The 13,708-nt window shown below is 37.6% G+C and overlaps 2 protein-coding genes across 2 annotated transcripts in view; both read left to right on the top strand.

Moving 5' to 3' along the window:
• LOC137491225 (uncharacterized) overlaps nt 1-13,708 on the top strand; it is a 481,743-nt gene that overhangs the window by 258,196 nt on the left and 209,839 nt on the right. The gene's annotated exons all lie outside the window — the stretch shown is intronic.
• LOC137491235 (uncharacterized) lies at nt 1,287-7,657 on the top strand. The gene is made up of 3 exons (XM_087249365.2): nt 1,287-1,346; nt 1,797-1,946; nt 5,757-7,657. Exons 2-3 carry the CDS (start codon nt 1,862-1,864, stop codon nt 6,551-6,553), a joined length of 882 nt encoding a protein of 293 aa, XP_087105491.1. The 5' UTR covers nt 1,287-1,346; nt 1,797-1,861; the 3' UTR covers nt 6,554-7,657.

The following is a 13,708-nucleotide window of genomic DNA, read 5'->3' as shown; positions in this document are numbered from 1 at the left end:
CATAAATGGTATTAATTAGGTATTCATTATGGTCAGACATTTATAAATTTATAAATATTTAAATATGTGTGTTATGTGGAGTCAGGTTTAATTTTTGCTCTGCTAGTTATTAGTTTTGTTAAACAGTTTATAATCATCTCTTAAATCAAATATAAAGTAAACATTTTTAAATGTACATTTTTAAATAACCCGTGGCTGGTTTGGGTACTGCTGAGTGATGTGGCTGGGGGGTGTTTTGCTGTCAGATGGAGGTGTGTCTAAATATGTTTCCTTTTCTTTTCTCTGACAGGTTACATCAAAAATAAATATAATGTTGAAGCCAGCCAAATAAGGAAGGCCTTCTCCCAAAAATGCACTGATGAGTGCAAAATGACAAAAAGACACCACAATTTTGTGTAATTTTTTTAGAACTTTGTGTGTGAATATTTTTTATCTGTAAATATAAAAGAAAAGTGAATTAAAAATGAACAATGTTGAAACAACAGGACATCATTTTGTTGCCCAATCAATATTATCAAAGGTTTGTGCACTAATGCTGTTCTCTAATATAGGTTGCACAATTATTAAGGTGTCAAGTTGAGTTTTCAAAAGACAGTCACAGATACAAAAGAAAAGTCTGCATTTAGGATTCCATAAAAAATTCATTAAAATCCCATATACTTGTCCTTTATGTTGTATTAGAAAATCGAATGGATTCCTTTAGGTTTTAAGGTTCCAAAATAGAAATTCTATATGGAATCCTATGCAGAAATCCTATTGGAATTTCTATCATGTTTTGGAAACTTTCCTAAAGAATTCCAATAGGATTTCTGTATAGGATTCCTTTTAGAATTTCAGTTGGAATCTAATACAGAAATCCTCATGGAATCCTTTGGGAAAGGTTCCAAAATATGATAGAAATTCTAATTGGAATCCTATAAAGAAATCCTACTGGAATCCTTAAGGATTTTTTGACAAGGGTTTGAGGTTTGTTTCCTGTTTTTCTGCTTGTAGATTGTTTGTAAAAAGTGCAGGAGCTTGACCAACATTCATTTTTTAAAAATCTTGAAAATGTTAATGTCTCAAAGGCACTTTATGGTGTTAATGACCCTAAAAACGTTTTTCAAAGTTGTCCTAAAAGTGTTAGATTAAAGGTTTTTATTAACTTCAAATACTGAATATCTGTGTCTGTGTGTGAGAGAGAGAAAGCAAGTGTGAAGTAGAAACCGAGGGAGAAAAATAGCAGTAAGTCAGGACTGCAACAGTGAGTGGCAAAAAAGCTAAACAAAAGAAAAGACTTTTATTTTGGCGTGACGTATGACGTCATAAGGCTGCGCCACTCTTGCGCTGGATTCAACTGGACAAAGGTTTGTTTAAAAACTTTTACATAAATATAAACCGATTGATTAAAGTTTTAGGTTTTCATCCTATGCTTATTCATACACCTGCTGTTGACATTATTATTTGACCCTTTATACAACAAAGTACTATTTTACTCACAGTAATGAGGGCTATTGTTTTAATAAGTTTACAGAGATGTGTGTAATACGTCTTTTAATGAATATTTAATTTATTAAATAGCATAATATTATTTCATTCTAAGTATACACCACTTTATATAAGAAATGGAGTACTAGTTTTAATCAGTTCATTGATGGCTATTGTTTCTTGCTCAGACTTAACTGATTTCTTTTTGTTAATCACTCTCATATAAAGAAACTGTTGAAGCAAGTGTTGAAGAGAAGTTATTTTGTTTCTGTTCATTGTTTTATTTATTTTAAACAAGACATTTTTATTGTTTTGTTCATTTTAAACAGGATAAAGTGTCCAAACGCAGAGAAAAACTCCTGCTGAAGCGACTGATCTCCACACTGTTATAAAGATGGCGTTTATTAAAGAGGAGTGTGAAGATGTGAAGATTGAAGAAACATTCACAGTCAAACAGGAAGATCTGCAGGAACAAACAGGTTGGTTTTCATTCTCAAAGACCAACTCAGTCATTTAATCCTCATTCAGATATATTTTAATAATAAGAATACTAAATTAATCCATGTTGCAGCCCCGAGTGTGCTGTCTAGCTCTCCTAAATGCACATAAGCACTTATTGAAAGACAGGAATGAGTTTCTTTTGTAGTGGCTATTTTCTCTAAGGAGGCTCTCTCAGTGGTCAAGAAACAAAGTCTTACCCGGGATGTCTTTTACAAGTTTTATTCTTTATAAAGAAGATCACAGTCATACAGCAACAACAGTTTCTGCAAAGTGAGATACTAAAGCAAAGTGTGTTCACCTTTTTATCTGGTTTGTACTGCTTACGAGGTCAACTCCCAATAAGGCCTCATCTACAATTACGTCAGGCGTCTTCTGCTGTTCGATATGCTCATAACAACCACACATCCTTCTTAGGATAAGGAAAAAGCTTTCACCTAAAGAAATATAGTTATCTATAAAAAATTTACACATAGGTTTTATGATGAACATATGGAGAACACAGATACACACACATGTAATAATGAGTCTTAGACAAGTTTCTAACATATAAAGCTCATCTAAAAATGAATTTCCATTACACTTTCTTGTTACTTGTTCTCATGTCTTTTGTCATTCTTTTTTATGTATTATTAAGCCGTACTCACACTATGTACAGTTGCCTCGAACCGGGCCAAAGCACGCTTGTCCCCCCTCCCATTTCCCCCGACAATCGGGCCTGGGCACACTTACGTCATCGATGCTGCGCTGTTCAGTGAGCATTCTTGCTCAGCACAGTGGAGATTTCTTTAGTTATATCGTGCCAGTCGTGGGATCTTTAGGGATGCGGTGACATGCAGTCAGATATTTCGCCGAACAGATCCACCACTTTTGGCGCTCATAAAAAATCATAAAGTACTCGTGCTGCAAGAATGAGGAGGTTTGCTGAAGGTGCGCAGCTGTCTTGCAGTGAGGGGTTTGTTAATTTAATAAACTACGACAGTTTGCGTTCATTCAACAGTAAGATTGATTAATAAATCTATATGAAACAGTCACATAAAAGTCACGTCAAGCTTTCAGTTTCAGGCTTTGGTGCGTTTTGCACTCACACTACAAGCGTACCGCGCCAAAGCCCAAGTGAACCGCACTCTTAAAGTTATTGCTTTTCTCGTTCTCCTACTGTTTGTTGCATCCTTGAGCACTGGCGCTATATAACATAAGTAAAAACATTCATTCCTTTTCTTTTCGGCTTAGTCTCTTAATTTATCAGGGGTCGCCACAGTGGAATGGACTGCAAACTTATCCAGCACATGTTTTACGCAGTGAATGCCCTTCCAGCCGCAACCCATCTCTGGGGAAACATCCATACACACTCCTACACTACAAACAATTTAGCCCACCCAATTGACCTGTACCACATGTCTTTGGACTGTGGGGGAAACCCACGCGAATGCAGGGAGAACATGCAAACTCCACAGAGAAATGCCAATTGACCCAGCCAATTTCCCCCGGGACACCAACAATAGGTGCTACGTCACAATCACGCCCCCACAAGAGCAAGCTCCTGATTGGTTAATGCAGTGTGAATGTCCGCTAAAGTTCATATTTTTGAACTCAAGCATTTCACGTGAAACGCGCAAAACGCTCAATTCGCACCGCGTCATTCATGTGTATTGTGCCATTCACACCGCACCATTCGCGTCAAAAGAAAAAAAATGCAAATTATTTCAGGCCAGCAGATTCGTCAGAATTGAAAACGAAAAATAATACTGATAATAATAGTCTGGGGAGAAAACTTAACAAGAGAAACAAAATGAGAATTTGGTCAAAGAAAACAAAAGCTTTTGCTTCTTATCCACGGAGCGGAGGGATCAAGGGAAATGGCGAATGTGGAGGTGTGGATGGGAAGGTTGAACCGGGCTGAACCGGGATTGAACCGAATATTGAACCGGGCTGGTGAGTCGGCAGCTGACTCCATGCCAGCGAGGTAAATTGGTAAGTTGATTTTGTTCAGGATACACTGCACTGAAGTCTTTGCCGACGTCACGAGCACTTCAGTAATAAGACAGCAGTCTTTGCCCTGTTGCTTCAATACATACTTTTGCTTTTTGTTTCTCACAGCCATTTGTTAAGTTTACACTGCTCGTCTCGACCTGGTTTCTCTTCTCGTTTCCCTGCACTGCAACAGTTCAGTCAACCTCTTCAACTCTCCTCCTCTTCCTTTATACTCTCACCCATTTCCTTTTTGCCGTCCCATGGATGGAGAACAATTAAACTATGTTGACTGTCATCACAGAAAACAACAAAAATCATAAATGCATGATTATATGCTGTCATGGCTTTGCAATACATTTTTTTTGTTATAATAGAGACCAATGGAGAAAGAAAAGTCATGAATATAATGAAAAGGGAGTAAATTTAGCCAGATTGTATTGAGTTTTTTTTTTTCAAAGCATTGTTCCAGAATATGTCAGAATAAGATGTCCCCAAATATCAGTCCGTTTGCTGAAACACAGAGAAAGTTTTATCTCTCAAAATCCCCCCAGAATAGATGAAAATGACCCAACAGCACACGAGGGGAAAGGTGCAAATTCCAGCCTTTATGCAGATGCTGTACAGGTATATATCATGTCTGCGAGGCTAATATTCTGCTTTTTGTTCAGTTGTTACCCCAGAACTTTTTTTCTGGTGTGTTTGCCAGTCAGCCACAGAATGAACTAGTGTTCCCTGTCTGCTTTACACATTTTTGAAAAACATTTTGTTGTAATTATGAATAAAAATGAATAAAAAGAGGCCATTTACAGCTTTCAAATCTGTGTCTTAGGGTGCTTTCACACCTACAATTTTGTTTCGGAATATATCTCGTTTGCCCAGTTAGCGCGGTTCGATTGGCATATGTGAACAGGGCAATCACGCTCTGTTCCGCGCCAAAGTAATCGCTCCGAGATCGCTTGAATGAGGCGGTCTCGGCTTGATTGAAACGAACCCTGGAGCGGTTCGACTGCAGTGAGAAAGCGATCTGATCTGAGTGCGGTTATATCACAGTGTTTTATGGATATGTATAAGGCTTACGGCTATATGAAGAGAGAATTATGAGTAGGGCGGGAAGTTTAGCGAGTCTCCGGATGCCCGCAAACGAGTGATGATCTCCTGGTAATCTTGCGTCTCCCTCCCGGTCCTCAAATAGGCTACGTCGCACACCCTCACCCCTCCCCACCGCGTCTACCCTCAGACACGTCACGCGCGCGCACCCTGTCAATCACCACCAAACCACCACCTCTCCTGACAGCTGAGCGGGACGCTGCAAAATAAACCCTGACACTCTGACCAATGTAAGGAGAGTTTACTCACACGTGACTTGTTTTAGCTCTTTTGGTCCGATTAGAAACTTTGCAGTTTAAAAGCTAACCTCTCCAAGAGCAAAAAGCAACAATGTAACAATTGTAATCTCTGTTTCGGAACAACTGAATCGATTCACAGGTGTGAAAGCACCCATATCAATATGACCAAATGACTTTTGATCAATTATGTAAGAAACTCTGAAAACTGGACTGACACAGTTTCAATTTACCATAACTTCTGCTTTGATATAATTTACATTGTAAAAAATACTAGATAAAGATAAATTGATTTGAATCTGCTTAAATGTGTACACGTTAAAGGACCGAACAAAATATGATCTGATTTATTTTACATTTAATGTGCATTAAAATTACAGTGTGTGTAGCCAATGTTTCCAGTGTCTTTTCACTTTTCAGCTTTTGATAAGAGTTTTTAAGAATTAATGAAAACAAATTTTTTATTTATTTCAGACCTAATTGAAGAGAATGAGGGGTGTAAAGAGGAGGAACATCATGTTAAAATTGAGGAAAAAACTCATTTACAGACTGATGATATTTTGAAAAGGAGAGACAAGAATCATTTCATGTGCTCTCAGTGTGGAAAGAGTTTTGCAAGCAAAAGCAAACTTAATATTCACATGATGATCCACACTGGAGAGAGACCATTCACATGCACTGAGTGTGGGAAGAGTTTCAGCCTGTCATCTTCCCTTTATAACCACATGAGGATCCACACTGGAGAGAAACCATTCACGTGCTCTCAGTGTGGTAAGAGTTTCAGTTGCACTTCGAACCTTTATCAACACATGAGGATCCACACTGGAGTGAAACCATTTACATGCACTCAGTGTGGGAAGAGTTTCAGCCAATCATCATACCTTAATCTACACATGCGGATCCACACCGGAGAGAAACCATTCACATGCACTCAGTGTGGGAAGAGTTTCAGCCAATCATCATCCCTTTATAACCACATGAGGATCCACACTGGAGAGAAACCATTCACATGCACTCAGTGTGGGAAGAGTTTCCGCTGCTCTTCAAACTTTTATAAACACATGAGGATCCACACTGGAGAGAAACCATTTACATGCACTCAGTGTGGGAAGAGTTTTAGCCAATTATCACACCTTAATCTACACATGAGGGTCCACACTAGAGAGAAATCATTCACTTGCACTCAGTGTGGGAAGAGTTTCATCCACTCATCATCCCTTAAACTACACATGATGATTCACACTGGAAAGAAATTGTTCATTTGCACTTAAGCCGCGGTCATATTGGACGTTTCTCCCCATAGACTTCCATTCATAGGCACACAAATGTGTCAGACCGGAAACGCAAGTTTGTGCATCACGTTTCGCAGTTGACTGCATTGCAAAGTTCAAGCTTGGTGAATTCTGACCTGCAAAATTGCATCACTTGACTGTGCGAGACCAATGGAAGATCAAAACATGACCTCTCTGGACAGAAATTTAAAATATGGACTAATCGCTCACCTTTTTAATATCTAATCATCTTTTTTAATTCCACCCCTTTTCGCAGCACCATACAACATACAACTCTAGTGTGACCGCAGCTTTGGTGTGGGATGAGTTTCAGCCGATCAGCAAACCTTAATGAACACATGAAGATCCACACTGGTGTTAACGAGTATATGTGCTTGAGTGAGAAGACTTTTAGGTAACACTTTCTTTTACAACCCGCAAAGTACCGCGTAAGTACAGTGAAATAACAGTGTACATTTCTGTACATATTGTATAAGTTTAATAAACGTATATGTAGGTATTAGGGAACAAACTGTAAAGCTTGAGTGTTAAGAGGGTAACAACCAGATATTAAACACGAAAATTACCACGCAAGTACAGTGAAATAACGGTGTAATTTTCTGTATGTACAGTTTAAGTATAAATAACATGTGTGGATATAAAGGAAACAAACTGTAATGCTTGGGCAATAAGGGAGTAACTACCAGATATTCAACACGAAAAGTACCCCGTAAGTATATTGAATTTACGGTGTACTTCTCTTTAAATTGCAAAGAAACAAACCATAATGTTTGGATAAGAAGGGGGTAACAATAAGATATTCAACACGCAAAGAACCACGTAAGTATATTGAGTTTACGATGTACTTTTCTTCAAGTATTGTATACATATAAAGAATTTTGCAAGGGTGGTGACAACCTAATGCAACCTGCAAATGTACATGCACCTAAGTACATTAGTACTCTTATTCAGTCTTTGGTTTTATTTGGGGTGTTTAATGAATAAAAGGTTTACAACTTGTTAAATTATGAACCCCTATTGTATACTGTATGTATTTTAAATCTGCAATTCAATATAAAAATATATTTCCATACACTACTTACATTATGGATGTTTACTCGTCAATCTCACCATTTCCATCAATGTCTGGCAATGGGCCATCAATGGGCACCACTGTATTGCTTCTGGATGTAAAAATAATTTCTACAGTGTAAAAGCTAAGGGCAAATTAGTTATTTTCATAAACTGCCACATAAACGCAGAACAACACTGCTTCACTGGCTAGCGGCGATAAAAAGGAAAAACCCTCCTATGGGCCCAGAGGCACAAGTATGCAGTGATCATTTTTTGGAGGAAGATTACACTGAGAAGATCTTTGAGTCAGAAAAATTAGTCAGTCGTTGCACCAACAGACTGAGACCTGAAGCTGCACCATCGTTGGTTTTTAATTTCTCAGGCTATAATGTGAGTTTAACGGACCTCTTAACTTTCTCTGTCAAAAGTGACACATCAGTCTGTTGAAGGGAAAGGGCGCTAAAACGTGCTAGCCAGGTAATGAAGAGACCAGTAAGTCCATAAAAACTGTATTTAACAATTGTACAAGTACCTTTCTCCCAATGAGACCACAGGTACTAACGTTAGCTTCAGATGGCTCTACTTATGAGTGACAACTTTCATAATTAATTGCCGTCTTTTAAAACAAATACGTGCGGAGCTGGCCTTGGACACGGCGTAATATTAGAAAGAGGGAGAAACCACACAAGCAGACCTCTTTTAGGTCGAGTACCGGACCTAGTTGAAACACTTGGAGGTGTGTCAAAAAGCAGTGGGGCGGCACTGGCCTCCTGTAACTAATCACTGGAATAAGAACAGAATTAAATGTGAGGTGAAATAAAGGGGAAAAAAGACGGGTTATTGTCTATAAGGAATGCAATTAGTGCTTTTGAACCACAAATGCTGGTCTTGCTCTAGATATGGGGTACACGACCACGACTTCATGCATTGCATTAATAGTCGTTATATATACTCAAAACAATTCTTTGCCCACATTTTACTACTATAAAGTCATACATCAGACTCCAGAATGTGTCCACCAGAGGAGTGCTCTTGACAATATAATCTCAGAGTCCTAGGTCATCAAAACAAATAGCCGCAACCCTTAAGTAGACGAACATTCTCGCCAAAAAAATCTCAAAAATAGGCTAGTGGTCCGGCTCAACAGTCCAGTCGAGTTTATTAACAAATTTGACATTCGCTCCAGCTGGCAGAGTGATTAAACCCCGATGAAGAGGCTGATCAGTGCTGATTAGGATATTGCATATTAGCCAATTAGATTCGATAACTAAAAAAAAAAAAATATATATATATATATATATATATATATATATATATATATATATATATATATATATATATATATATATAATTAGAAGGATAGTAGATTACTGGCCTATACCCCTTTGCCCACCACAAATGATGTCAGTAAACTTCATGTAATGGACTGTGTTGCTCCAAACTCTTAATCTAAGGCCCCGTTTACACTAGTGCGCTTTAGTTTTAAAACGGCTTTTTAGAATGAAAACGATCCGCGTCCACACTAGCGTTTCACCCAGCATTTATGAACAGCTCTCTGTCTACATTAAAATGGTGAAAACGCATATCACGTGACCACACACAGACACACACTCTGGCATGCGCTGCAGCGTGCCTTGAGCTCATACTCATATGAGAGCTGTGCACGTAGGGCTGTTCATCAAGGAACTCCTGCTGGATCTAATCATTCTATATTTGTTAAACGTGATATATAATTAATTTTGTTGTCCATATCTAACAAAATATTCCCTGACTTTGGTATTTTGAATATATTATCTATATAAGTTAGGTTAATATATTAATTAATGTAATCGCGGACACCGATTCTGCACAATTGATGGATTGCTTGGCTTTTTTTCTCTATTGTATAAACTTATTGTACGTTATACTTTTAAAATGGCCATTATTAGTATGCTTAGGATTTGCTCATGGAACGTTAATGGGATACATACACCTGTGAAGAGGAAATCAGTGCTCACATTTCTTAGGAAGGAGAACGTTGATATAGCCCTCCTTCAAGAAACTCACCTTGATGATAAAGAACATCTTAAGTTGCAACAGTTAGGTTTTAGTCAAGTTTTTTTTTCTTCATTTACATCAAGGAGCCGAGGAGTGGCCATCCTATTCAAAAAGTCTTTACCATTTAGATTGGTAAATTGTATTAAAGATAAAAATGGATGTTATTTGATTGTGAAGGGTATGTTGCAGGGGGAAGAAATTGCTATTATGAATGTATATTTTCCCCCTGGCCATCAATGTGATTTTTTAACAAGATTTTTTAACCCACTTATGGAAAAATTTCCTTCAGGCTTAGCTCCCTCATTTCAGGAAAAATTCATTAATTCCTTATGTGAAGATTTAGACTATGTGGATGTGTGGGGGGCACAGCATCCTGCTGATAAAGAATTTACTTTCTACTCGAAACAACATAGTAGCCACACAAGAATAGATTATTTTCTTGTGCCTAAAGGGATACTACAATTTATAGATAACAGCAGCATCTGTAATATTATAATATCAGATCATGCTGCTCTTTTCCTACAATTAAGGTTACGGAGCTCTATAAATCAAACTAGGTATTGGAGATTTAACCCTTTAATTCTCAAAGATAGTGATTTTTGTTCTTATTTTATGTCCGAATTCCAGTCATTTTTTACTATAAATTCTTCTTCTACAGAAGATAAATCTTTGCTATGGGAAACGATTAAGGCATTTTAAAGGGGTCTTATAATTTCTTTTACAGCTAGTAAGAGGCGGAGACAAACAGAACAAAAGGACATTGTAGATGCAAAACTTAGGCGGGCAGAGGGGGATTATGTCCAGAATCCTAGACCAAATAAATTAAAAGAAATTACTGCCTTACGCTCTGCGTTAGAGTCATTGCATATAAGGTCTGCTGAGAGGAAAGTTAGATTTGCTAAGCAAAGGTTCTATGAACATGGTGATAAGCCAGGGAAATACCTGGCTTATCTTACTAAGAAAAAAACAGATTCTCAGTTGGTGTCTTCTATCAAGGATGATCGGGGGCATCCATCCTCTGATGTTACACTCATCAATAATACATTTGCTAACTTTTTAAAAACCCTTTATAAATCAGAATCCCCATGTAATTCATTAGAACTTATGGATGTATTTTTTTCTAAAATTAAATTACCCTCTATAGCTGAACATCAGAAAATCACTCTTGATGGTCCTATTACAAGGGAGGAGGTATTAACAGCAATCAGGAACCTACAAACTGGGAAAGCTCCTGGTCCAGATGGATTGAGTAAGGAATTTTACACAGAGTTTCAAAACATTTTAGTGGATCCTCTTTTAGAAATGTTTAATCATTCCTTGGAGAATGGTATTCTTCCCCCTTCTTTAAGGGAAGCTAATATCTCCCTGTTACTTAAAAAAGGGAAACAACCAGAGGACTGTGCCTCTTATAGGCCAATATCTTTATTAAATTGTGACTTAAAAATTCTTGCTAAAATCCTTGCTACAAGGCTTGAAGTATTACTACCTCAACTTATAAAAGAAGATCAAACAGGTTTCATTAAAGGACGTAGCTCTGGTAACCAGTGGTGGGAGTAACGAATTACAACTACTCACGTTACTGTAATTAAGTACATTTTTGGGGTAATTGTACTTTCATGAGTAGAATTTTAAGCCTGTAATTTTACTTGTACTTGAGTAAAAATTAAGCTGAGCAATCTACTTCGTTACTTTTAAAATCACAATTCGTTACAGAGTACTGTAAATAAATTAATATTTCAGCCACGCACTGACCAGCATTTCGGTAGCCAATAAAAAAAGCTGATCTTAACGGACCAATGAAAAGCCTGCTACATTATTTGAACCGAAAAACAAGTTCAGGCTACTGCAGATTTACGTGACCGTCATCATACAGTCACAAAGTTATCAATTGACATATGGAGATTAAAGACAGAAGAAATGAGGAAGAAATAGCAGAGGATGAATGCATGGCCACACCCTGAGGAGCTGTTCACCTACAGGTATATAGGGAAGAAAGGGGATAGATGCGCTGGTGTGAATAGCTATGTTATCATCTAAAATGCTAATTAAATATATGCTCAAAACTGGAATATCGCATAAAAGACAGCAAATAAAGCAGCTTTTCTGTCCATCAAGTCAAAGAGAACAAAATTGCCATCTTCTGATTAACTGGCGACAAATATCAAAAGTAAAAACAGAATTTGCATCAGTAGGAGCAGCTCCGTTAATAAATTATCTTCATTTAATAAGTGACTTGCGCATTAGAAGGCAATTCTGCACGCAGTGATCGCGCGCTGGCGTTTGAAGGCGCGAGACACGGAGTGCAGAAACTCTTGACAATTCTGGAGGTCATTATTAATATAATATAATACTGAAACGGTTAAGGCGGTTTAGAATGACCAAAACAACAATTTAGATGTTTTACAATGTGCTTAGCCTGCTGGTTTGTCCACTCACACACATTTTCAAAATATATGAGCATTATAGCGTTTCCATCAACCGTTTTTATGTGCATATCCAAAAAGCGCAAAAAACAAGTGGATGAAACCTGCCCTCTGCTGTGCCATCCGGGTTACACAGGGTTTCCGTGGGGTCTTAAAATGTCTAAAATATAAACATCTAAATTTTAGGCCTTAAAAAGTCTTAAATTCGCTGTTCTAGGTCTGAAATATGTTTGCACAGGTCTTATTTTTCCAATGTACATGTATCGCTACTCCTAATGCTCATTTAAATTATTTTGTTGTTGTTGCTTGGTTTCGTGGTGGTGTAGTTCTTTATTTCACTAGTCCTATTGTGATTTGCAGTATTAAAACTACAAATAATACCAGCATGCAATAGCTCAGTGCGCGCGGCGAATGTGACGTCATCGCCGTGTTTGCGGAGGTTCACTTTGGACGCGCGCGACATGATTTCGGGTGAACAGTTCGCGCGGCGCCGCGCTTGATTTGAGTTGAATTTGAATCGCTTTGAAGAGATTTTGTCTGTAACAGTACGACTGTACAGACATCTTAACTATCCGACCATGCGTGATCAGCATAGAGATGACCAGATGACCAATAATTCTTGGCTAGAAATTGCAACAGCAATGGAAATGAAGTGTTTTGTTAAAGTTTGGAAAAACCTGGGGGATAAGTTTGTTACAACAAAAAAGAGGCCATGGCAAAAGTGGAGACCCAGGTGGTTTTAATATTACAGAATATGTTTTTCCACCATTTATAGGTTTTACACTGATGTATCATTTTGAAGTTAAAGCAATGTAACAAAAATTAAGTAACAAATTAGGTATTTAATAACTGGACAATAATATATGAACCCATCGACTTACAGTAAACTGATGCCCAATTTCTAGGCTTTATTGGTGATGATGGACAGGATTGTTGGACCATTATTGCCTTTTCAGCTCATTAGTAGAGGACAGAAACTAGCCAGACAATAATGTGTCAATTGTTGAGTGGGCAAAAAATGTTTTTTTTTTTTTTTTTTGCTATTATTCTTGCCAGAATAAAAAAATAATTGTAGAGTAACCCATGTTCTGTTGCCATTGAAATTTAACTTTAATAGGTAGAACTGTCCGAGATATAAACAAAAGTGAGTGATGCATCAAACTTTGATTTAAAAAATCTTAAATAGTTAAAAAACTTTATAATCATTAATTTTCTTTTTGGCTTAGTTCCTTTATTAATCTGGGGTCGCCACAGCGGAATGAACCGCCAATTTATCCAGCAATTGTTTTACACAGCGGATGCCCTTCCAGCTGCAACCTGTTCTCATTTACAACAACAGACAATTTAGCTTACCTAATTTACCTAAAATGCATGTGTTTAGACTGTGGGGAAAACCGGAGCATCTTGAGCAAACCCACGCAACACGGGGAGAACATGCAAACTCCACACAGAAATGCCAACTGACCCTGCCAAGGCTTGAACCAGCGACCTTTTTGTCTTGAGTCGAGAGCGCTACCCACAGCGCCACCCCGTCACCCAACTTTGTAATCATAATAAATTATAAAATAACGAGAAATAATTATTTTTAAAATCTTGAACAATATTAAAGATATGACGTAGT

Source organism: Danio rerio, chromosome 4 (assembly GCF_052040795.2).
Source record: "Danio rerio strain M-AB ecotype USA chromosome 4, GRCz13ab, whole genome shotgun sequence".
Classification (NCBI taxonomy): domain Eukaryota; kingdom Metazoa; phylum Chordata; class Actinopteri; order Cypriniformes; family Danionidae; genus Danio; species Danio rerio.
Note: the sequence above shows the minus strand (reverse complement) of the source record. Positions and strands in the feature narration are given on the sequence as shown.

Excerpts from the sequence above, each read along its gene's own strand:
- LOC137491235 (XM_087249365.2), top strand. The coding sequence starts at position 1,862 with ATGGCGTTTATTAAAGAGGAGTGTGAAGATGTGAAGATTGAAGAAACA. Across the intron at positions 1,947-5,756 it reads AGATCTGCAGGAACAAACAG|ACCTAATTGAAGAGAATGAG; the intron begins GTTGGTTTTCAT and ends TATTTATTTCAG.